This window comes from Pholcus phalangioides, unplaced genomic scaffold, assembly GCF_987345545.1.
Source record: "Pholcus phalangioides strain wild (caught in Gottingen) unplaced genomic scaffold, Ppha-v1.0 ptg000015l_1, whole genome shotgun sequence".
Taxonomy (NCBI): domain Eukaryota; kingdom Metazoa; phylum Arthropoda; class Arachnida; order Araneae; family Pholcidae; genus Pholcus; species Pholcus phalangioides.
Genome location: NW_028301608.1, coordinates 23,334,432 through 23,360,622, shown reverse-complemented (window position 1 = coordinate 23,360,622; position 26,191 = coordinate 23,334,432). Strand labels below are relative to the sequence as shown.

General features: G+C 35.2%; 1 protein-coding gene across 4 annotated transcripts in view; it reads right to left on the bottom strand.

The window, feature by feature from the left end:
* LOC149075687 (fasciclin-2-like) overlaps window positions 1–26,191 on the bottom strand; it is a 122,578-nt gene that overhangs the window by 27,118 nt on the left and 69,269 nt on the right. For all 4 annotated transcript variants that reach the window (XM_089243176.1, XM_089243174.1, XM_089243173.1 and 1 more), the window contains exons 2-8: window positions 12,420–12,591; window positions 7,645–7,796; window positions 4,799–5,074; window positions 4,151–4,266; window positions 3,723–3,882; window positions 2,041–2,180; window positions 1,112–1,268 (exon numbers count right to left, since the gene is read on the bottom strand). In XM_089243176.1, coding sequence (XP_089099302.1) covers window positions 1,112–1,268; window positions 2,041–2,180; window positions 3,723–3,882; window positions 4,151–4,266; window positions 4,799–5,074; window positions 7,645–7,796; window positions 12,420–12,591 — 1,173 coding nt within the window. The remainder of the gene's footprint in view (window positions 1–1,111; window positions 1,269–2,040; window positions 2,181–3,722; window positions 3,883–4,150; window positions 4,267–4,798; window positions 5,075–7,644; window positions 7,797–12,419; window positions 12,592–26,191) is intronic.

Below are 26,191 nucleotides of genomic sequence, written 5' to 3'. Positions count from 1 at the left end.
CCTGGAATTTGTCAAGCCCAGTCATAAAATATTCTGTAATATTTGTTATGAAAGTCAATAATAATTCCAATAAGAAGAAAAATATTTATTAATTTTGAAAAATAAATCAAATACAAGTACAGACGTGCCACCTTTTGGAATCCAGAAATCTGAAGATTCTCCTGAGGGGGTTACCCCCCTTTGGCAATCATAGACTCGATCAAAAAAAAAAAAAAAAAAAAAAATATATATATAAAAAATAAAAAAAACCATTTAAATTTTTTTGAAAAAAATCAATTAAGAAAAAGTTCCATTCTTCCACCCCCCCCCCAAGGCAGGTTCTGCATTGCCCCTGAGCAGAATATAATTCCATGTCAGTCTTTCCACTCAGAATACGGAAACCACATCTACATACTGTTCATAAAACATAAGTGTTTTCTTTCGTGGATGCTATCAGTGATTAATGATCTTGGGTATATAAACTCTTTAAAAGCTTTATATAGCTTAAAGTTTTATATTTTCTTTCTGAAGACATTTTTAATCAGAGGAAACAATTTAAAAACCTTCAAAATACAAAGCTGTTGATGAAAAAACTTGCGTTTACCGCATGACTGTTAACAGAATACAATAACGATTATACAGGAATTCGGCAACCAAGGTCATGCCCTGACTAGCATCCCTTGATAAATGATTGCCAACAAACGCTACAAAAACAAAGTTACGGCTTGGCCAGTTGTTTAAATGTGGTCTCCAAGACTTTTTTATGGCTGCTCGTGCGATGGAAATGACCACGGTTGTCCTCTATGGGTGTTTTGCATAACGACGATGGCAGTTATTGATGTCACGACAATGTGAAAGCTCGCATACAATCTAATTTTCTGCCAAAATCCGGAGAAATGTTAACAAATTCGGAGAGCAGGAGGAAGGATGAACAACATGGAGAGTTGGCAGGTCTGCAAGTAGCTGTTGCATACAATAAAATCATGCCATAATTAATGCAGACAGAGAGATTCTAAGCGAAACAGGAAGTTCACTCAAACAAATTACTTACCTCACACAATTTGAGTATCAATATGAATGTAATACCAAAGTTGTGAGTTAAAAAAAAAAGAAAATTTGAATGTTTCCTTACATTGAACTGTAAGATGTCCAACTTTTTCAACATGAGCACCTTTATTTTCAGCTGCACAATAATATAAGCCATCATCTGTTCGCATTGTATTCCTAATGGTTAAAGTCAAAATTGCTTTGTCAGCTTCTTTTCTCTGATTCACTGCTATTCTATCATCCTGGAAAAGAAAACCAAAGGACTATGGAAATCTGTGACATCCATTTTAAGTTATATCAATAAATAAACTAAAGTGGTGCTTTGTTTTGCAAGTAATTCATGAAACTTGTTAAAATTAACAACATATTTTCTATTCAAAATGATTTCACATTTAAAACATTTTTACTACACTCTGCTGCAGCAGTGTCTGAAAAAGGGATCCATTGCATTAAATTCTTTATTAACAGCATCCTATTTTCATGTTCATTGTGGGAATTTATTTCTGTTGAGATGTAAATACACAAATATGTACAATGCATATAAGAAGTCCACGTTATTTGAAATGGATGTATTAGCGAATGAAAATATTTTGGCCAGGACTATTAATAAATGCAAATGGTGAATGAGCTAGCAAACAATTTTTGATGTGCAGCAGTCATTCTATGGCGTGAGCCTGATGAAAATAGATTTTACTCATAAGGGGGAGATGTAAATACACAAATATGTACAATGCATATAAGAAGTCCACGTTATTTGAAATGGATGTATTAGCGAATGAAAATATTTTGGCCAGGACTATTAATAAATGCAAATGGTGAATGAGCTAGCAAACAATTTTTGATGTGCAGAAGTCATTCTATGGCGTGAGCCTGATGAAAATAGATTTTACTCATAAGGGGGAAGAATGTATACCTAAAAAATTTAATCATTTAAATAGCTGGTTGACTCATGAGTCTTTTAATTATAAAAATAACTTATAAAAAAGTTTATATTAACAATTAGTAATAAATTACTTCATTTGGGAATGGTCTATCCAATCCATCTTTTCGAATACTCATTTCAGGAAGCGGATCACCACGTGCATGACATTCAAATGTGGTTGCATTGGTATCAACAGTGGTGATATTATTAAATTCCATAATCTCAGGCTTAACTGTTATGGAAAAAAGTAACAAAAAAAATTGAATAAACACTTGATATAACATTATCTATCAATACTTGTTTCTGAACTGAATTTTGATTAAAACAAATGTGTGTAAAATTTAAAAATGTATATATACCACGTTAGCGGGCATGCCTTAAAACCTGAGGGTCACCAGCCTTTTAAATGTTCGGCTCTAATCCCTTCCGGCATGCTGGGAAAAGCAAGGTACAAAAGCACAATTGAAGATGTAGGTGCAAGAACCAGACAGCTCCACTTTTTTCTGATTCTCACTTTTTCTTATAAAAGAAAAAAATTCCCTATCAATTGGTGCAAGAATCATATAGCCCCCAGCAATAGGTATAGGGAAATGTAAAGGGAAAAGAGCTGTATCGGTGTCTCATGCAGTGTAAGAAACAATACAGCTCCTAAGATAGCTCCAGGAGCTGTCTTGTTTTTGCACCAAGTTATTTAAACGTTTGATGGCAGAACTTTTCACATTGCATCAGCCAGTTGTTGGTGTCCAGTGATGGCGGTGTTAATAATGATGATTTCTCTGCACATTTTAATAATAACTGTTGCTTTTAAAGTGATTTTGGTGCAGTATTTTTTAAAAAATGGATAAAATTTCATGATTATTTTTTAAATCTTTCTCTACGTTTTTTTTCTATAAACTTATTACAAGTTACTTCTTGTGACCATATGGTTTCAACCCTTTAAGTGGCATTGATGAGATATCTTGTTTTCTTTAAAAGTCTTTTATTTTAACATTGGCAAAAAAAGATATTTTGTAAAGTTTATTTCTCAGAGAAAAACCTTTCTCTACATTCCTTAATTTGTACCTGCTGGAAAATCAGAAGAAAGCCTAATTCCTAAGATATAAAATTTTGAATGGGGTTTCATGATTTTTGTTGTGCCGCTTAAAAAGTTAATGTGTTAATAAAGAGTTTTTTTGGGCATCTACTAGGATTTTATTGGTAAGCCTGGCCACAAAATTGCAGTGTTTGGTGAAAAAAAAACACAGATGGCTCCCATTCTTTTAGTGAGTGAGAGATTCAGAGGCCAAAAACATATTATATATTAATGTGGCTCAATTAATGTAAATATATATATTTTAATATTTCAATAATGTTTCAGATAGATTTAAAGTGATTTTTGCTACCAAACAGTGACAGATGATTATAGTTACAGACTACTAAGTTACGATAATACACATTTTCTTTATTGACTATCTCTTGCGATTCGAGTGTGACCCAAAACAGTTTTTTTAAGGGGGGGGGGGAATGTCCAGCATTTGTAAAAAAAAAAAAACCCATAACATTAAAAAATAATATATTGTGTAAATTAACTCAAACAATGTGAATAAGCTTTGTGCATGTTGAGGTTGATAACCGAAAAAACTGTTTATCTCAACTAATTTGCCCACTTAATTAATTTTCATTAGAATTAAAAAAAATACTAGGATATTTATTTAAAAAAAAAATAATAATAATTAAAAAAAAATCAACTAAAATTATTAAAAAATAAGAGGAACAACACAAAAGTGATTAATACCGATAACTGTGAGATCCAAAGATCGTTTTGCTTCACCAGCAGGGTTCTTTGCCATGCATGTGTACCGTCCCTGTTCTTCTCGCTTGATAGACAGGAATGTCAAAGTGCCACTATCTGCATCTACAACGTGGCCATCGATAAGACCAAGATCACGTCCATTCTGAAAGATATAAGTTGTTCTCATATGAATAACACATTTTTGAGAAAGAAAGTATTACAGTGTATGTTTTGGATATAAAAAGTTCTTAAATATGAATTGAGTATACAATAATTTTTCATAACCTGAAATCTGCAGGTCTTTGCTATTAGTGCTTTAAATAATTAAATTTATCGCATTGTTACACTGATAAGTTTGATTGAGGATTTCATTTATGTACATACAAGACATAATTATGAATCATAATGGTTTGCTAGTCAATACTACTCACAGGATCAAACCATGAATATAAAGGTCGAGGGAATCCTGTTGCTTTGCACTGCAGCATAGCTTCACTGCCTTCAACAACTTCAGCATTGTCATTCAATTCGATGATCTCTGGAGGTTCTAGTGAGAGAAAAGAAAAACAACCCCAGGATTATTCAAAGCCAATTCAACAAAATGCTACTTAGAGACAAAGCGAGGGAAATACAGGAGGTGGAGAAGAGATACAGGTTCCTAAGATGAATTTCAATGAAGCAATCCTCTAATATAATGATTGAAAGCACTGACTTCAATTGACGGTTACATTACTCAGCACAAAAGCCAAATGTTCATAGTGCAAAAATTATCTTCGAATTAATATAATATTTTAAATTACAAGAAGTATTATTTGTGCCAAAAAAATTTCTGCCATGTCTTGTGAGAAAAAAATAATAAATCAAAAAATCATCAGTTATTAACAAATCAATTCAATTAAGATTGATTTTTATCTACTTATAGTGAAACAATTTTGGGAACCAAAATAACTGCATTCACACATATTATATTAAGCTGGATAATTCTTGATACATGATGTGATTCAATGCTTGAACGACAAAACTGAGTAAACTGACTTTTTTGGCAAAATTTGAATTAGTAAAAAGAGTTGCATACATACCATGCACTTCCACCTTGATAGTACGTATTTGGAAGTTTCCAGTCTGAGAAACCATAGCTTTAACTACAAAATCACCTTTATCTTCTTTTGTTACACTAGATACTCGGATACCATCAGTTTCAGTGATATATCGGTCATCTGGTTTCTCTAAAGGCATTCCGTCTTTACTCCATGTGATTGTAGCAGGAGGATTGGCTGAAACTCTACACCTAACTTTACTATCACTGTTGATAACAAGAGACTGTTCTTCAGGACAATCTTCCCATGTAATATCCTCTATAAAAAATATACAGATCAGTATCATTGGAATGAAAACATACTTTCAAACAAATTGGGCATATGTAACAAAAAAATAAAATAAAATAATTCGAACTCATTAACAAACCTATAAATAAAATTACACATTTTTAATGGTGCACCATGAATTTGAAATACAACTTTTTTACAGTAGGCAGAGCCAAAAAAGGGCTTTGTTATCTTTAAAAGGTTATTAATAACTAGCTATAATAGCTGGTGCTGCCCAGATTTTCACTATACACTGGAAACATTGATGAAGTTACAAATCATTGTAAAGGATAAACATGTCTGAGATTCATTGTTTTGGAATCACAGTAACCAAAGTAAACATCCAAAAAGTCATTGTTGAGGCCCACGGACCACAGCCAAACAGCTTTTTTGCCCATTTCTGGCATATGCCCAGCTCTGATGAACTTTTTAAGTAGCTTATCTTTTAATTCCAGTCCTGTGTTTGGTATATATACTACCATAGGCATACGCAGAATGTTTTCTCAGAGTGGGGGGGGGGGGGGTTTAAAAATTTTCCTGCAAAATAACACTATAATCTCGGTTTGAGGGGGGTTTAGAACCCCCCACCCTTGTGTACACCAATGTATGTTACTGCCAAATCCTAAAATTGGCCAGTTTGTAAAGTAGTCGGTGATCCCTGGTCAGTCCGATAACAAAGATATGATTCGGGATCATCTCCAAGTTGCTTTTTTTTTCGTGATAATTATGTCTACATTAGTTATGGCAACCCATCAAACCACAGTCATGATGCGTAATAATTTTTTTCTCCAAAATTTGGCAGAAATATCTTATACACCATTTATACAAAAAAGTCCCCTTGCTCATTTTTTGGTGGTTTTGTTTATTGTACCTATTATCTAGATACCAGCCCATTTCTTAGGAACCAAGCATGTATATTTTTGAAGAAAAACTGTCTAATACAGTCGAATCCCGTTATAATGAACGCCAAGAGACCGGAGGAATCACTTCATTATAACAAAATTTTGTTATAAAGGAATTTCCAGTTACTTAGCATTGTTCCTGTGTAAACTTATTTGGGGAATTATGAAACTGTTCGTTAAAACGAGATTTTCGCCATAACGGTATTCGACTGTATGTATATTTTTTCAACCTTCCTAGACCTAGTGATCTCTCCCCATGTAAGTTCACACGTGACATAAATTCCAAATTTTTGTTTTCATTAGACTAGTAACAAACATAAAATATCTCGGTCCCAATAACAACTTTTTACTCACAATGGTGACATTCCACTTGTCAAGCCTTAATATGAAATTACTACGTAATATATATATATATATATACTAGCTACAATACCCGGCGCTGCCCGGGTTTTCTTCAATGAGCCTTTTTGGATCATGCGATATCTCCATCTTTCTTTGAGGGACATGCAAACCATGTCTAAGTTAACCAATATGGCGACGTCCTGCGCGACTCATGAAAGAAATAAATCTAAATTTAAAGAAACGTAGAAATGAATAGTCCCCCCCCCCCACCCTTTTTTTTTATAGGTGTAAGGTATTTCGATTCCCTTCCCCTGAACTTCAAGTTATCTATTTCTGCCTGTTTGAGCTTCCAAAAATGCTTAATTAAAGCTGTGGGATTTTTTCGATGCACTTTACGGGGCCCAAAACTAATTTTAAAAACATCCTAAACTATATGAATTTATGCAAATAAATATCAAAAGACAATACGGAGACATTAATTTTCATGCTTGAGAAGATGTAAATAAAAAGTTGAAATCAATGTTATTGCATGAATATCGAACTCGAAAGTAGGTCTGGCTAATCACTTCATATTTAATCTCCTGGACTTCGTATATCTCTAAGCGAACTCAATATTTCAAAAATCGAGTATAAAATACAACTTTTAAAATTATTGATGGAGTGGAAAACCCCACCAAATTTCCGTATTTCTACAGTAAAATCGGCAATTTTAACACTGATTCCTATGGGAATCATCCTTGGCCTGACCCTCAAACTGATTCTGATGATGATTATGACGTCTATTCGAAAAGCCTCATTACTGGGAGGATTGAGAAAGTGGCAAACCATTATAAAGGCATAAACTATTATACATATACTAACAGGATTAAAGAAGTGACAAACCGTTGTAAAGGCATATACACGTCTGAAACGCATTGCTAGGGAACCACGGTAACCCAAGTAAACGTTCTTGTTGAGAGTGATTGTTGAGGCCCAAAAACCATTGTTGCCGGACAGTTTTTTGCCCATTTGGGGCATTTGCCCTGGTCTGACGAAATTTTAAAGTAGCCTATCGTTCAAGTCGGGTCCCATTTGGTATATATGCAAAATTTGGCGACGATCGATCTAAAATTGTAGATTTGTATAGAGAACACACACACACACACACACACACACAGAAAATCAATTATATATATATATATATATATATATATATATATATATTCAGGGATTAAAAAAATCAAAATGTACTTCATATTTCTGCATGTTAAAATCATAGGCACACATCATGAGCATAGTGATACATCATGTATGAGGGGGGAAAAAAAAGTTCCTTACGGTAAAATACCAAGTTGACTGACGTATTCAGTCTGTCAGTGCTGTCATACATTGCACTGCAGGTGTATGTGCCACTGTCTTCTGTTGTTGGTTTTCTGAACACTAAGACTAAATCTCTATTCAAAAATGAAATATCTTTTTGGCTTCCTAGTCTACAAAAGAAAAATAATGCATGATCACAAATTTAGTTGGGAATACAAAAGGGTCTATGAATTTTTATATTTTTTAAAATGAAATTAAAACACAAATATTGTTAAACCAATAATAATACACCAGCATCCCAATCCCAGGGCTCCCACTCAAAAAATTAGAAAAAGCAGGACGAGGGGGTGGGACCCCCCCCCCCCCCAAGACAACAAAATCATAGCCTTATGGAAAATAACCTCTTTTTTTTTTAATTAAGCCAAAACAGTGCACTAGCAACCACTTATAATTATTTTTTCTGTCTCTCCTCACACTACATACATATATTACTTTATTTTTTCCGAAGAGTCTTCCAAAGTCCAGTCTGTCAACTCTCTTCTTCAATACACAACAAAATTTAAGTTTTTTAAGAATGATGCTTCTTTGAGACAACTTCAAAAGCACAGTGCAAAATGTGCAAATTACAAGTTCCAATGCAAATAGGGGAACCGGGAGCAGGCCTCGAAGTGAAAATTAGAAAAAAAAGGTAGAAAAAATAAGAACACCATTGACAAAAACTTAGGAAAAAATAGAATTCCCAAATTATATCGTGGCATTTAAAAATGTTGTACCATTAAGAGATTCACACCTTAAATATTTTAATTTTATAGTATTATCTATTAATATTTCAAGAAACTGAAGTTCTAACATATTTAAAAATATTTCATTTCCACAGAGTGTGGTATCAAAAACAATGTAAATAGCAAAACTAAAAAGAAATTAATCAAATTTCTATCGTCACTTGAAAAGTCTAATCATTCAAAAGACCCCATGGCACACTTTCAGGCCGTTCAAGTGGCTCACGTCACATTCCTAGATCAGTTAAATGACCCGCGGCATATTTACAGATTACTCAACTTACCAGCGCTGCTTTTCAAGAACATTTAAATTTACACATCATTCAAGTGACCAGCAGCACATTTACACGTCATTCAAGTGACTTGCCGCACATTCCCAGATCAATAAATATGTGTCCGCATATTTACAGTTCACAGCGGTATAGTTCCAGAGTACTCAATCGACTCATAAAACTTTTAAACATCACTCAAGTAACCTGCACCATAGTTCCACATTCTTTGAGTGGGCTGCAGCACATTCCCAGGTCATTTCGGTGACTCGCGGAAAATTTACAGATCACTGCAGCACAGTCCAGAGTACTTAATTGACCCCAGACACATTTACAGGTCAGCTTAAATGACATGCGGCACTGTTCCAGATCACTCAATCAAGTTGCTTGTGACACATTTCAAAATCAATGAAATGGCTCACACTCTACTGAAAGTAGAACACCCTTGATATAACACCTCCTGGAGTTACACCATATGGCTCGCAGCACACAGATCACCTAATGGTCTGTGATATATATTAACAGTTTACTTAAGTGGCCCGATGCATTTTTTATAGATTATTTTAGTGGCACTCTGGACACATTTCCAGACCACTCAAGTGACCCGATGTGCCCTTTCAGATCATCCAAGTGACTCATGGCACATTTCCAGATGGCTCAAGTGGCCTGCGCACACTTTCAGATTACTCAAATGGCCAGTGGCAAACTATCAGACCACCTGAATGACTTGCAGCACAATTTCCAATTAACTCAACCTCTCAACCCATTGAAGAGTGCGGGGGAAATTCATTGATTTGGAAATATGTCGGGAGCCACATAATTAAGTGACCTAGAGCAGCGGTGCAGGTTATTTGTGTAATCTGTGAATGTGCCACGAGTAACTTGGGTGGTCTGGGAATTTACTGCTGGTCACTTAAGTGAGATGGAAATTTACCTCTGGCTACTTAATTGAAGTAAGAATGTGCAGTGAGTCACTCAAGTTATTTGTAAGTATACTGGGGCCACATTTGGGCCATGGTTTGAGCACATGCATGCTTTAAAATAACATAAAGACACCTGAAAGTTATTTTCTGAAGATTAAAAAAAACTGGGTTCAGCTAGTAGCTAATCGGTTCCCAATGGCCCAGGCTCTGTCTCGTTAGTGATGAAAGCTCATTATGGGATCCCAGGAGAGGAAACCTTAGTATCTCTTGGAATCTCTCGTGTGGACAGAGCCTGTCCCTCCCCCGTCCCCTTTTTTGCCTTCCTTATTTTACAGCAAATGATCTGCGAAACAGATTCGCTTTCCCCATTGGACTTCAGGCTTATTTTTAGCACTTTCACTGAGCACAACAGCAAAAAGATACGCTTGTCATCGTCTCCAACTCCAGTGGAACTGAAAACATTTTTTCCTCTCTTTACTTTCAGTAGCAAGTTGTGAATAAAACATGTCAAAAACGGAGGGAGTGGGAAAGCAGTGATATTTGCAGTTTCTTGGAATTTTCGAATTGAGATGTTGGCTGTAAACAAAAGATGGGAGGGATGAAATAGGAATAGTAGGAGGGAATTGGGGTAGAAAAGGATTATTGTGCAAAAATATGAAAATAGGAGGATATTTGTAAAAATTGGAAAAATAGGAACGCTGTGAGACATGCGGAAGGTTTTACTTCGCTGTCCATCCTTTTTTTAAAGGGATTTGTTACAATTTTTTTAACTTTTCAATGCCAGCATCGTAGTTTTTCACCAATGAAGCATTTTCATTATTTATAGCTATTTGCAGAGATTTGTGAACATGTCCAGCGTCAGAATCACAAAATCTGTAACAGGTCTATGCATCCAACTGTTTTGTTATGCAAACTGTTATTTCACCTATGCACAAAATGTGCGTAGGTGAATGTTAGTTATTGTATAATGAATAGTCCAAGACCATGAAGTAGTAAATTCAAAATTGTTTGTTTTATCCAGACAGAAGTTTTTAATGACTACTTAAAACATTAACGCAAAATGAGTTTTTGAATCCTCAAACTAAGCAAAAGAAAAATTAATAAACCAAATGGTTTACACATTCTCTCCAAATAACTTGAAAAAAGATACAATTTCTGCTTCGACAGAATCATTAATTCCAATCTACTACATAGGCAATATATCAATATGATTCTGCTTTTCCTTTATAAATAGTTACACAAATTTCATTGACGAGATTTGGTAAAAAATAGGAAAAGTAGGACAAAACCCAGAAAGTAGGACATTTAATCAAAAAGTAGTAAAAGTAGGACAACTGGGAGCCTTGTAATCCCCAAAGCAGAATATTCCGAAATCTGTGACTCAGAACAATTAGTGCTACTGCAGAACAATCTGGAAGAATTTTAAGAAAAGCATAGAAAACATTATTATGGAAATTTTTACCACTACTGCTTAACCGTACATGCACTTCTTACACATTCCTTCACAGAATTTCCAACGAATCCGTACATGCCGGAATATGTTCTCAGTGCCTCTACGACCCTAATGCATCTATGTTGTCGAGCTGCGTTTGCTTCCTGTCTATGCTGCCATGTCTTCCACTTTCTGAAGTACAGATAGAAATGCTTGAATTTTCATGTTATGTCAGCATCGTGTTGTAGATTTGCCTGCTCTCTGCTGAGAGATGCTTTTAAATGGGAGACCAGCTTGCATTTGTGCCTTGAAGTCAGAAACTGCAGAAAACCAAATTCAGATGACCACCACTGTGCTGGCAACAGGGGTTGAACCTTAATCCTAACGTTGAGAGTCCAGCGCAATGCCTGCACCACTGCACAGAGGTTGGAAATTTTTACCACAGAACATTTTCAGTCAGCCGAGAAATCATTGTAGCACAATGCAAAACATTCTGCTTTGGTATGCCCAATAATTTGATTCCAGGTCGTTCAGTCTGGAGTTTTCATTATGCTCCCCATTTCATTCATGTAAATTTCCATAGTGAATCGATTCATAGACTGAGTTTTCAAGTTGCATTTGTAGCGATCATGATACGAGATGATCAGAAAGAAAATGAAGAGGTACCACTGATTCAGCATATATCTAGGCAGATGAGTTATTGATAATGTAATATGATCAATCCATATGGAAACATCCAGACCATGTTACTTGATATTTTTGAGCGTTTTACCAGTTAATTTACTACCATATTGAGAGTTCAGAACAGAGGTTTGTTTAAATTATTTTATACTCTCATCTATACAGGGTTAGCCTACCCCACCCCCGTTCCAAGTTTTTTTTACCACCAAAATGATTAAATTAATAAAAACAATTTCCCTTCACAAACTCTAAGGATATGTTTCGTATACACACATCTCAGTTTAATGGGGGGAAAAAAGAAAAGATTCAGGCACAGAATAACCCAAGAACTATTCCAATACCTTTACAGCTATTATTTTTGCCGCCCACTCCTCCCTTGTACAAGTCTCCATAATTTTAGTTTTTTTCATTATGCATTAAAGAAAACCACCCCTTTCAATACCTGAAATTTGTAGCTTGGAGCACACAATTCTTTGCCCCCCCCCCCGATTCTGATTAAGGGTAACATTGCATGGCAATTGCTTTAGAGTAACTATGTGATTGAAAAAAGAGAAAGGGTATCTTCTGTTATGATATTTATGTAATATTCTGGATGTTAGAACCTTGATAATCCAACCCTATTTTATCAAGAGCTCTCTGTACATTGTATCAAATAGTCTAGGTTTTACTGTATTGATATACATTTGCAGAATCATAAAAAATTACTAACGATGATGGCAGTTCTCCCATTGGTCCATGCCATTTCATTTCGGAGAAAAGTTCTTGGTTTTCAGCCTCTCCACGGCACATCAGAACAAAACCCTTATCAGCTGGTTGGCTTTGGTTCTGTCCAGATGGAGTGATCATCAAGTTGGCCCCATCTGTTGTCTTTAATAAATATCCTGAAAATGAAAGAAAAATAAAGAGAACATGAACACAAAAATCTTTCAACTACATTTCTTGTTTTAAGAACGTGACATGAAACAATTCAAAATCTGCCTCCAGAATTTTTGAATCAGCATAAACTAGAATCTCATTATAACATGACTTTCAAGGTGTATGATTTATATGCTGTTTCAATAAAATTTTGTCAGTTTAAATGCTTTTTGGAGGTTGGTAATTCAAAATTTCTAGAAAAGATTGCTTGTACTCTCTCCAAAGGTGTGTAGGTGTAATCACAGTGAAATGAGGGGAAACAGAAGTGCAGAGCTCCTACAACTTTTGATTGAAATATTTCCCTGACCAAATTAGTTTTATTTTTTTAAAACACCAAATTGATATTACCCCTCCCAAAAGTGACATATCATAGAATAATATACATTAAGAAATAACAGAATATATCAAGATTTACATTTGATATAGTATTTTTGTAATCATGAGTGATTCAAATTGAATTGAGCAGCACAAAAAATTAAGGAATTGCAGGCAGAACATGATGTTGGAATAATCACTTGAATTAATTGAACAGCAATAACTCCCATATATTTCTCAACATAAATAGGTTTGAAATATTCCAGAATTCACTCTTTTTACTCAATTGGAAGTAAAAAAAAAAGAACTACACAATTTGTTAATAAAACCGAAGGTCAATGAGATGTGTCAACAACTATGTGAAACAGATATGAAACCAAATTTTCTTGTGAAAGCAGGGTTCCTTCAACTTTTGACTAAAGGATTTCCCTGACTATCGGATACCTTTTTCCCCGACCAACTAATAACCATATCTTTTCTGAACCATCAAATTGATACAGTAGTTCCTCCCAAAAGTAGCATTTCATACAATAATACCCATTTTCTTTAAGAAAAGTATATTAAGATTTACATTTGCGATTAGGACAGCAAATTTATCTTTTTTTTATCAAAACAATATGCATGTGTGTGTGTGAATAATAGTACTCTTAAACATTCAAATGTTTAATTTTGAGATGAAAATTTTTTGATTATCGCATCAGCCAGCATGCGGGAAAATAAGAGTTATAGATTTACATCAATTGTAACATTGGGGGGGGGGGGCAGCGGATTGCCGGTGGAAGCGCAGAGGTGAGTCATCGCCCAACTCAGTTAAACAATTAAAAAGAAAATATTATGATAAATGTGCAATATGTTTTTAGTTTAAAATATCTGGAAATATGTTTATACATAAAATAAGTGCAATATTTACTTTCACACAGATGATGGGCCATGGACCGCTGTATAGTCAATAACTTCATGAAAAATATTCAATCTGCAATAGGTCTAATGGTGCTGATCCTGGCCAGATCTTCAATTGTCATAATCAGTCAGTATTGTAAAATTATGTAAGCGTATGTAAACTAGTTTTTCTCTGTCTGAAATGCTAAGCTAATTTTAATACTGATGAGTCTCAAAGCGAATTGGTTCTGGTGAATTCATGTGACAGGGAATTTTCTTTTATAATCGGTGTATGTGTTGTGAACATTCACTCTTGTTTGCTTTTGTATTCCATTCTAGCCACGCTCTGAGATTAGTTCTCTTGAGTGCTTGGACACTTCCTGAATTATCAGTCCTGTAAGCCTAGGCTTGGTGGCCACGCCTTCACTACTGTTAAAATGATTGGAAGGTATATTTTTCCTACTGGAAATTCACTTCAGCTATGATGAGATCTTGCAGATGGTAATAACTTCATAAAGCGCTGGAATTCCTCAGATTTTCCTGTGTCAGTCGATCGTGAGGCGTGGATCCTCATGGACTCTAACTAAAAGAAACAGGTGTTGGCTTCATGGAGTGACGGCTTCTGTGCAATAGACTTTTGGCCGTATTCACTGACACAGTTTAAACTACAATTGCAGCTGAAAGGATCAGAGATCGACACGGATTGGTTAAATTCAGGATTTTAACCAATCTGTGTCGATCTCTAATCCTTCAACCTGCGATTGTAGTTTAAAATCTGAATACGGCCATTAGAGTGATGTTCTAGTCTGACAGAGCTGGTGAGACCCTTCAAATTTTAATTTGATACTTAAAATCTGCATTTTGTTATTGGAAGAAACTAAAACGGTGTTAAATTGTAATTTTATCTTTACACCGTTAAATAAATGTTTTCAAGTGGGAAAAAAGTGTTGTCATTCTTTATTGCTGTCCGATGATGATTTATTGTTGGGAAACAAAAAAAAAAATTAACCGGGAATGTACTAGATTGGTATACAATTCTTAACTATCTCGACTATAAGAATTGACTAAAGTGGTTGACTTGAACCTAGTTTCTCTGCATCTTAAGGTTCTACGTCTGTTTTTATTAACTTCATTCAGATAGGTGGAGCTTCAAGGTTTTTTAAACTATCGCAATCTTGACTTCATATTCATTCTCACGGCTATATTATAGCTTCTAAATTAGAAATTCTAACATAATTTGAAGTGTAAAATTCGAGATGCATGGAACTACAAAGTTATTTCTTTATTCTTCGATCAAGTGTGTAAAACTAGATTGAGCAGTAGGGTGGATCGAAAAATCAAAATGTGGATAAAAGAATCGGCATGGGGCGCAAAAGTTGTCTTTTAAGCATACTAGCATAAATGCTATTTTTTTCAACTTCAATTAATTTCTTTCTGTGCCCCAAGACACTTAAATATTTGCAAAAAATTGATTTTTATGCAAATTTCGAAGAAAAAAATAAAATAAAAAATGAGTTAAATAATCTATTTCTCATAGGGAAAATAGTATAGGACATAAACATTCATCTCACAGACCGCGCAAAATACATAAACTCTTGTAACTTTTAAAGTGAAAGAGATAGAAAGATGAACTTCTAATTACCTTCCTAGATCGATCACTAACTAGTATTGCACCTGTCGCATGTCAGAGTGCACTTATGCTAATGGAGTTACAGTGAGTAGGTCGTCCCACAGACGATTGTTTATGAATAGTGTTGCGATTGTAGAACGGGTACGATTATTTGAAATCGTAATTTCTTCGTGAAGCTGAGTGTTATTCAAGGTAAATATGAATTATTATTATTCATACACACAACCCTGTGGATCTCAGAAAAAAATGTGTGCCTTCTGTGATTATAAAAAATGACGAATGACAGGGTTCTGTTGAGCCCAATGTAAAAAATTCATGTGTATGGATTACCACGATTTATTATGTGTTGATTGCTCAGAATAACTGAATCGCTAAATGTAAAAAGGGATCATGTCACATTTTTTCAATTTTTATGTTTTGCTGGATTCATGTAATAGAGACGCCAACACATTGTTTTATAGCAAAGTGGGTCAAGTCTCGCCTCCAGATGCTGAGAAAAAACGGATGTCAAAAGTAAAAAGATGTCAAGTCCAGGACATGACCCATTTTTTTACATTTAGTTCTCAAGACCGCTAACAGGTGGCAGCAGGGTTTTCCTGTTGAGTTACTTTCATAAGAAGGTTTTCTTCGTTTACATTGTTTTTGTTTCGTAGTTATTTGTTTAAAATGTAGTAGTTATTATGTTGTAATTATTAGTACAGAAAAGGAGCAAAACATTTTATCCTGCAATCATAGAAGCTAAAGAGCTTTGCCAAGAAAACAGTGATATTTTCTGTCTGTGTATTGACTATATGGCTACTGTATCCTTACCTCAGATTCAAGTGCAAGATATCTACTATTTTAGGCAGCTGAGTGTTAATACCTTTGGTATTCATAACCTAAGAGATGGTAAAATGAAATGTTTCATTTATGGCGAAACAAATGGAGGCAAAAGGCCTAATAAAGTTATGTTCTGTTTGAAAAAATATATTGATGGTGCTGAAGATGGAAAGATCTTGTAACTTTTTATGGACAACTGTGGAGGGCAGAATAATAACACATTGATGAGGTTTTTGATATTCTTAGTAGAGTCTGAACATTTTGAGGAAATTAAATTTCATTTCCCCATCAGAGGGCATTTTTTTTTACCGTGATAGAGATTTCGCCCTGATAAAAATACTTATCAAGAAGAATGTGAGATTGTACACAGTGGATCAATATGTGGATTTTATCAACCAGAATGCATCAAAGTTTACTGTATACAATACGGTATCGGCTCACGAATCTTCCCACTAAGAAAACTTGGTGTACCACTAATAATATTCCAAAGCAAAGCTTATTCATTGACAAAACTTCCAATAACAAAAGTAAAAGGGATGAGTTGAATAAATCAAAAAATACATCCCAATGGAGTATAACTATAACAATTTTTGGGACTAGATTTTTAGTGCACCAACCATTCTCATTAGAGGCAACCAGAAGAGGAATACTTTTGATCCCCATCTAATAGAAAGTTTGCATAGTATAAAAAGCCTAAATAAAGTTTGTTTCACTGCGTACATTTGTTTATTTATGTGTTTTCCTGAGACTTTTCAATAGAGAATTGGGGCTTTAAAATGTTTAATTGTAAAAAGGGGTCACGTCCGTATCAGATTTTACTCTCTCAGGCTTCATTAAATGCATTCCACAGACACAGCAATTAAATTTTTTACTTAAAAAAAATTATTGGAGAAGATATACGTTTTTTTGCCTCTCCTGAAAACTTGAGAAAATGTGGCATGATCCCTTTTTACATTTAGCGATTCAACTATTGTGTTCATTTCTATTTCAGAAAATTAATGATTAATAAACAACTTTTCAGATTTAAAGCGTGTTTTATTGCTCCTTGTATTCTATAAAACAAAAATCATCAATATAATATGTTCCTCTGCGGGACGAATGTTTATGACTAGTGTATTTCCCATGCATGTTTATGAATCTAGGGTTAAGGAACCTTTTGGATACTTCTTTTTTTCTTTCCCTTCATTTAAAAGATCAGTAAAAATACGAAAAACAAAACGATAGATAATGAAGTAAACTTAATTATGGGGACGAATCGGGCCTGACTCTATGGAGTTTCTTATCCCAAAATTGTATTCTCAAATCCATCTGTCCAACAAACAAGGCTAACCCAAGATGAAAATTTAGGAAAATGACTTGGGTCAACTCAAAGATGATTGAAACCAGTATTTTTTGACACTTTAATTGGAACACTTTTAGAATTTTTCCATAGATATGATCACATGGGCATTTGACAATGTCACAATAAATCATATCTACACAATAGAGATAACAACCAAAAAAAAAGGATAAAGTGAGCACATGTGGCAGCAATTTCTTTCACTACTCTATAAAGATATTACTAGGGATATGTAAATTTTGCAAATGAAAAATTTCTAAATCTGAAATTTCCCATTTATTTGCAAAAGTCTCAAATCAAAAATTTTGCATTTGTTCTCTAAAAACGACCCATTTTTTTTTTTCAACAATTATTACGGTTGTTTTTTTATTATTGCATGTTTTTAATATAAATTAATAACTGCCATAGAAAAGTTTAAATACCAAAAAAAAATTTTTTTTTTTACATTCAAGTTCTACTGTTCTAATTAACTACATGCAATTTTGTAAAGATTCCTCTGGGAAATTTTGAGGAATAGGTTCATGCAGAACCAGTGCGTGTGGCCCAAACATAATTTATCTTACCGAAGTTATGCATGTTTTGGGTTATACTGGGGGGGGGGGGGGGTAACATTTTTGAAGTCTGCATAACATAATCAAAAGTCAGTTGGTTTATGGAGAGAAGTAGCTGTAAACATGATTGCTTCCCTCCCCCATATCATGTCATCCCTTTTAAAAAAGTACTTTATAGAAAAGCTTCCAGTAATAAATTTGGGAACAAAGAGGATATAGGTGTTGCTGCGAATTCAAATGCCCAAAATATACATTTGCTGATAGGTTTCATTCGTTGAGTTGGGTGTCACATGTAGAGTTAATTTATTTGAATTTAGTCTAATTCTGTTTTAACGGGAACAATGCAAAAACCTAGAATGCCTTTATAACAAAATTTTATTATAACAAAGTGATTTCTCCTGTCTCTTGGAGTTCTTCATAGCAGGATTTGAGTGTACTTATCTGCTCCTGTTTTTAGCAGCATGCTATTGGGCCCTTCTTCATTTCTTCAACTCACCATTTCCATTTGCCAAAGTTTTTCTGTCTTTTTTCAAACATGACCTTACTTTGGCACTCAAAAGATTTCAAGACCATTAACTTACTCCACAAGATGTGCGTGAATGGATAGTTTGATCGTTCCAGATTGTCGATTGGTTCCATAATTTTCTTAGGCCAGTGTGCAACCAGCTTTACAGAACTCAGAAACAAAAGTCAACTGAACATGTATTATACGAGTTGGAACTTCATTTTCCCAACTGAAGAAGGATTACATGAACCAGGCCCATTATTTGGCAGAACAATTACACGCAAAAAGATGATCTATTGATGATCTTGTTTTAGGCTAGAGAATATCGGCTTTTAAGCACATAAGAATGTAAGGTGCAAATACTGAGCAAAACTATGACCAATTTTTTGCTTTAAAACTGCAAATTATTCATACTTCATGGAAAATAATTTTAAAAAAATCAAATTTCTGCATTTATTTGCCAAAATTTAAAAAATTTACATCTATTTCCTAAATAGGAAATTTACGTATCCCTAGATATTACACATGAAATAATGATGATAAAAAGCAACCATCAACCATGCCTATACCACAGGGGTCTTTTCAGACATCATGAGCCAAATTTAAACTTTCCATAAGGTCCGCAGAACACCATACCAATTCACACTGCAGCATTTATATTGCAAGATGGAATAGGGGAGATTTACAAGACTCTCTTTCTCTAGTAACATGCATCGGAATCTTAATAGAAAGGCCAACAGGGCCCTGAGTTAAACAGAGGAAAAAATCCTTCAACACTTTCATTTACTATGAAGTTTATTTCAATTATCTATTTTGATTAGTTCTGAAATTATTTATTTCACAAATTTTGAAAAAGTTTTTGATTAATTACTTTTTTTAATTATTCTGAAATTATTTAAAATGATTGTGTATTATTTATTATGGTAAAGCTGTAATCATTTCTTTCAGTAATTCTGCAATAATTATTTTCCTAATTTGAAACTTTTATCTGTTATGAAATAATTTAAAAAATTCTGTAATTGCTTTTTTCGAAAATTCCATTTTTTTTCGTTTTTCCATTTAGTTTTTTTTTTGACATTTTTGTAATTATTATTGCTTATTTATTATTTATTTCTTTTGCCGATTTTTCTGTCCTGAAATATATGAAATATATCAATCAGGCTCCCCAAAACATGTTACTTTCACCCTGTTAGGACGGTCCTGGTGATGTATCAAATGCATAGCGTTACTGGTGAGTCGGGAAAGCACCTTACAATTATAAATACCACAGCATAATTGATTCTCAGTGAACTTAATCAAATGATTATTTCGATTTTATCATCTTCCAATTTTTTGTCAGCTGTTTTCAGAAAATTTTCAATGGGCCATGCGTTGACGACCTCTGCTATACAGGCAGTTACTGGGTGAGGAAGATGAGGGAAACAAGAATGAATGAAAAGAGAATGATGAAAATATAGAAGTTTAAGAATAAAGAAGGAAATGAAAGTATGGTGTTTTTTTTTTTTTTCACTCAAGCAGAAAGGTCATGATAAATGTGGAAAGAAAACTAAAATATATTTTTTTAAATCTCTTGCTAAAAATCGCAATATTTGTAGATTTCCTTGATGTCTGATCCCGTGAGCACATATTTTTTTTTTTTTTTTTGCAACTTGAAGTTGCCCGGAATTGGTTTTTTTTTCCAAATAAAATAATGCGGGGAAGGAGACAAAAGCGATGTTCCGCGATAAATCAGATCCTGCGGTATAATATAGAAGCCTCATAGACATGCGCACGGTGTCACCATGGGGAATTGAGGGCATTTGCGTAAAACATATCCATCACAAATTTCGGTACATTCTGCTGTGAACAATAATAATAATTTTTCTTTTTTTATCATTCTTGGGGGGGGGGGGATTGTAATCGAAGAAACCACAAAAATTTGAAATCAATGAAAATCTTTCCACGAAAGTAAAAAGAAAAAGGCCGCACCTCGTGTATGAATAAAGCTAATTAAGTCGTTCATTTATTTGCAATAAAATTCTCAATACTGTGCAAATTTTTTCTCCCTTTTCCCGGGAACCATTGATTTGTTGATAGGACATATAAATAATGTATTAAAAATGTGGACAAAGCCGCTCAGAAACTCGGCGCCACGGCAGCATCTTTTTTTTTTATTATGGAGGGGATAGTGCGGTGGGGAGGGAGGCACCTGTTCGCTGGAGGCAACGCCCCCTATATTTACACTTAGATTTGATCAAGGACAACGCACACACACACACACAGTAAATATTGTAGAGTTCCCCCTTCCTGCTCTGTTGTCATCTTGAAGTAATTATTATGCACGTGAAAACGAATAATTTTCATCGATTACGAAATTTGTGAGCAAAGAACATGTTAAGTCTTCATATAATGAAATAGCTCTGTTACATTGATAAATTCGATAGAGAAATTACTCTTGATAGAGAAAACTAATGAAAATTCAAGCGTTGCGTAAGAAAGAAATTTCGTTATATTGGGACTGATTGTAGTTCAAAATTTACGTACAACAATCACAACTACAAATTGCACTCCTTAATTGGAAATAAAAACAAGTGTCCCAAAAAAGGGAGAATGGTAAATAATGGGTTAACGTTGTATGGGACAACAACAAAAACGAGATTCTTGCACTTATTTCTCAGAAGTAGTTCCATACTAAAAATGCAACTGCATTAACAATTTTGGATATTTTTGGAAAAACTTGTGAAATAAAACCCGACTATAGTTCTTCAATCATTTTTCAAACAGAGGAAGAATAAGATATGATTAACTCATTGAGATAATAAAAATATCACTTATACATTCACTAGGCATTTTGCAACTACTTTTCAAATATCGAAAAAAAAGGGGAAATTCCTTTATTGTAATTTGCTTTAGTGACGTGATGTCATCATGAATTTTAGTCAAGAAGTATCCTGAGAGAGAGGGAACTTGCCTTACCACTATTACCGCTCAACCGCTTTGTAAGAATAAAGGCATAAAAGAGAAAGTACACAAGATCAAGTCAGTGGAGCAGTTCTCAATATGTTGCGCGATGTAAGGCGCCATTCATAATTCATATACACACACGTTCAGAATATCAATGTTACCGCAAGAGCAAACCCCTACAAAAAGAAGAAAAAAAAAATGTGGGTTGTGGAAAAAAAAAAGATTCTGTACGTGAGAATAGAAAAACGACATGCACTAGCTGCAGAGGAAGGAGAGAAAGGATTCAAGAGTGTAACTAAACCATGATAGGGATTCGATAATTTATGGAAAATCTAAAATTCAAGCTCGATTAGGAATTACGAAATCTCAACAGTATTCTTTCTCTTCGAACACGTTCCCGAAACAATGGATGAGTGTCGGTTTGGATGAAGTTTTTTCTTGGAAGTTACAGTTTACAGAACTGAATCTCGTGCTAATACAATTTTTATCACTTCTTAAAATGTCGAAACCAATCTATTACCTGACTGGGGTGGGGGGGGGGGGGGGGTGAGGAGAATGTCCGTGGTGGGAAAGAGATCAAGAACCACAGGCATAAGCTTTCTCGACCGGCCTCCGTTCCAAACTTGGACAAAGTATGGAACTATTAGCCTATGTGAATCTATCATCTCGACAACACCGGTCTGTCGCTATTGAGACAATTTGCCACTGTTTCATCATATTATTTACAACAATAACGATAGAAACACATTTTGTAAATACACTAACAACTTCTCTAACAAAGCCAGAACTACCCAGTTCTTTAGAGAACCAGTCCTTCGAAGAAGTGACCTGTTGAAATGTCTTCAACCAATATACCGGGGAAACATTCCAGACCAAAATAGATTGCCTTCGTGGGGTAGGGTGACCAGACATCTAAGTTTGAAGGACCTGTTCTGGAGTCCCGGGAAATTTTTGAGTTGCCTCGGAGACGATAATATGTAATTAAATTACACTATTAGATCTAAAATAGGCAATATTTGGTGAAAAAAATCAGAGGTATTGAAGGGAGTTGGGCGCAGATCAAGGGTAGAAACGTACAGCGCTTATGAATGACGACACAATTCGATGAAGGTTTCATAATGCCTACAGAATGAGCACCTACAAAGGCCATATAAACATCAATAAGAAAGACGACTATGGGTCAGTCGCATAGATATAATACACCATTATTCTTATGACTATGGTCAGTAGCATATCTTTGGCTGGCTTGATTGAATATTTTCACATAGTTTTCATTATCGTCTAAGTTTTTGGTACAAGGTTGGTGTGCTTGGTCTACATTTTTCTGTTGGCAAAAACATGGAATATTGCAAAACCGAAAGTGGAAATGATATGTTGGTTTGTGTGTGTGTGTTTAAAACTTTTTCCAAAGTAATCCATGTACATCAGGTGATGACATAAGCATGTATGTCAAAACAGTAATAACGGTGCATTCCACTACTCTCTATTAGAAACAATCTTCTTGTGGCCCAAATCGAGTGTGGGAAGGAAAAAAAACTTCTACCCTCCTCTCTTTAAAGCTGACATTGAGGCTTGTACTGCAGTTTACAACTGCAGGCTTGCACTGCTTGTAGAAAAACTTCAAATGCAGTTGAACTGATTAGCCTATTATTAATTTTCTTTATTTCAGTTTTTTGTTGTATCATAAAGTAGAGATACAGATTATACGGATGACAAAAAATAATTTAGAACTACACTGCTCAAAACAATTAGGGGAAGCAAGCAAAAAAGTGAAGAAAACCGTGCGAGACAGCCACGTATTGGCATACAATGGATAGTACACGCGTATCAACGCGCAATACCGAAAAAAGACGTAAAAAAATTTGGAGTTAAGCTTTAATTCTTTGAAAATATGGAAAAAACATGAAAAGATGATTTAGGGCAACAATTTGGTTACATGTAAACGATAAAAAAAAAAGTACTGTTTAGACATGATGCATGAGTTTTAATAGGGCGTGTGGTCTCCTCGAACAGCTAAGACTGCTGCACACCTGTTTGCCATGGATGCGATGAGGTTATCGATCAGACTTTGGGGAATACTGTTCCACTCCTCAAGAAGTGCAATCTGCAAGTCTCGGACAGTAACAGGCGGCCTTGGTCGCGCAGCAATGCGTCGTCATTCAGGTCAGGAGAGCACGCTGGCCATTCCATACACTGTATTGTTTCAGCTTCAAGCATGTTCTCCACCAGATGAGCTCTATGCGGTCGGGCATTATCATCCTGGAAAACAAAGGAATCTCCAATGGCTCCAGCGTAAGGGATGACATGAGGTCGCAGTACCTCGTCTGCATATCTTCGGGCCGTCAAAGTGTCATTCCGAATGATATGCAGGTCCGTACGTCCGCCTATGCTGATTCCACCCCATACCATCCAACCAGCTCGTCTGTATTGTGACCTTTCACGAACGAATGCGGGGTTATTTCGAGTGCCCCTGTCCCTCCATACCAGAACACGTCGGGTGTCACACTCCAGACTGAATCGGGACTCGTCTGTAAACAGCACTTGGCTCCAATCATGTTGCTCCCAATCTCGATGTTCAGCAGCCCATCTTCTTCGGGCCGCACGGTGGCGTGGGGTCAACGGAATGCAGACCATTGGCCTACGTGCATAGAGCCCTCCCTCATGAAGCCGATTACGTACTGTTTGGCTGGACACCCTTCGTCCTGTTGCCAAGAGCAACCGTCTTTGCAGCTGCGTAGCATTCTCTGTTCTGTTTCGACGGGCTGTTAACCATATATACCGGTCATCAGTTGCTGCAGTAGCGCGTGGCCGACCTTGCCCTGGTCGACGTCTAACATTTCCTGTTTGTTGGAATCGATTCCACACCCTTGCAACAACACTTCTGGCGACTCCAACAGCGTCCGCGAAACTACGTTGTGTTTGCCCGGATTCCAGTCTGCCTATAACACGCCATGCCATGGATTCCGGTAAATCACGTTGTTGAGACATAATCAAGTCACCTTGTCTCAAAAAAAAAAAATACTGCGCAATCGAATTTATTTCACAGTTACGGCAGTAAAATGCCAGTTACGTTTACTGCTTTACACGGTTACGCAGTAAAGGACGTTTCTGCAACATCCCGATTTCTGCCCTTATCTCCTTTTTCTGGTTTTTGACGTCATGAACTTTGATTTGCATATGAAGTTTTCTTCTTCCGTTTCCTGCTAGGCTTTAAATTATGGATGATTCATTTTATGTTACTTATCGGTATACATCTTTGCGTAATTTTGTTAAAACCATGTGCTCCCCTAATTGTTTTGAGCAGTGTATTTAAATTAAATTGTTTGAATTCAATTTAAATTGCAATAAATTGAAATCTACGTATCGTTAAAAAAAGGAAAACGCAATTTATGGTAGTTTAAAATAGCATCCCTTATTATTCTATTAATCATCATCAGGTTTTTTATTGCGATATTCACGTTAGATAAGTGTTTAAATAAAATGTTATTTAAAGGCACTTGTGAAAATAAAGGGTTATATATTCTGGAGGATTATAAAGCCCGCATATCCTCTCCCCATTCACGAACCTCTGAATATAATCCTATATTGTCTGTTAATGTTAATTGACTTGTGTTGTAAGAATTTTTTACTAATCGTTGACTGGAGTCGTATGAGTGTCATGTACATGAAATTACATACAATGAGCTAATTGAAAGTCTGATTCTTTTTACTTGAGAGTTTTTGCTTTAGAGTTGAAAAAAACAAAAAAACAATCAAAAATCGATTGACATTTGCAGTTGTGTCAACAGGGATGATGTGGGTGCTTTTATTGCACAAAATTTCCTACTTAAAGATCAAGACAAAAACCCACAAGTTCCAAACACTTCCAGCACTCTTGGCCAGCCAAAGGCGCCGACATGAAGGAAAATTTATTCATTGAGGGAGGGGGGCTGAAAATCGGCATTTATTCCGTATATAAGGGATTCAAACCCGTACTCAAGGGGCGGAATGGTGCATTTCATTGTATATTCATGAGGGGGGGGGGGGGAGCGTGCTCAAATGGCATCAGTCCCAAGAATCTGGCGCCTATGGTGAGAGTGTTTGAATATTTCGGTGTAATAATACAACGCGATTTGAAATGTGCATGGCATTGCAAAAGAATAATTTAAAAATAAGACTTTTTGCAGCTGTTATACATAAAACTTAGATACATTGTCGATAAAAAATTCCTCAAAGATATATTCTCTGCATGGATATATTCAATAGTGAATTACGGATTGATCGAAATTTATTATCTCGGACCCTCGCTGAAAGAAATGGAAATCCCGACAGAAAGCGGGAAGCGCGGCCTATACGGTGGAAATTAAATTTTCAAAATTTATTTGATCCCAATTCATTATTTTGGTGTGCTCCCCAACGCCCCTCACTGCGAGAAATGGAAATCCTGACAGAAATGCGGCTTTTATGGTGAAAATTAAATTTTGAAAATTTATTGAATCACAATTTATTATTTTGGTGTACGTTCCAATGTCCCTTGATGACTTCAATGAATACTTTTTTTCATTTGTTAAAAATTAAAATAGAGATGGGAAGGGGAAACATTTTT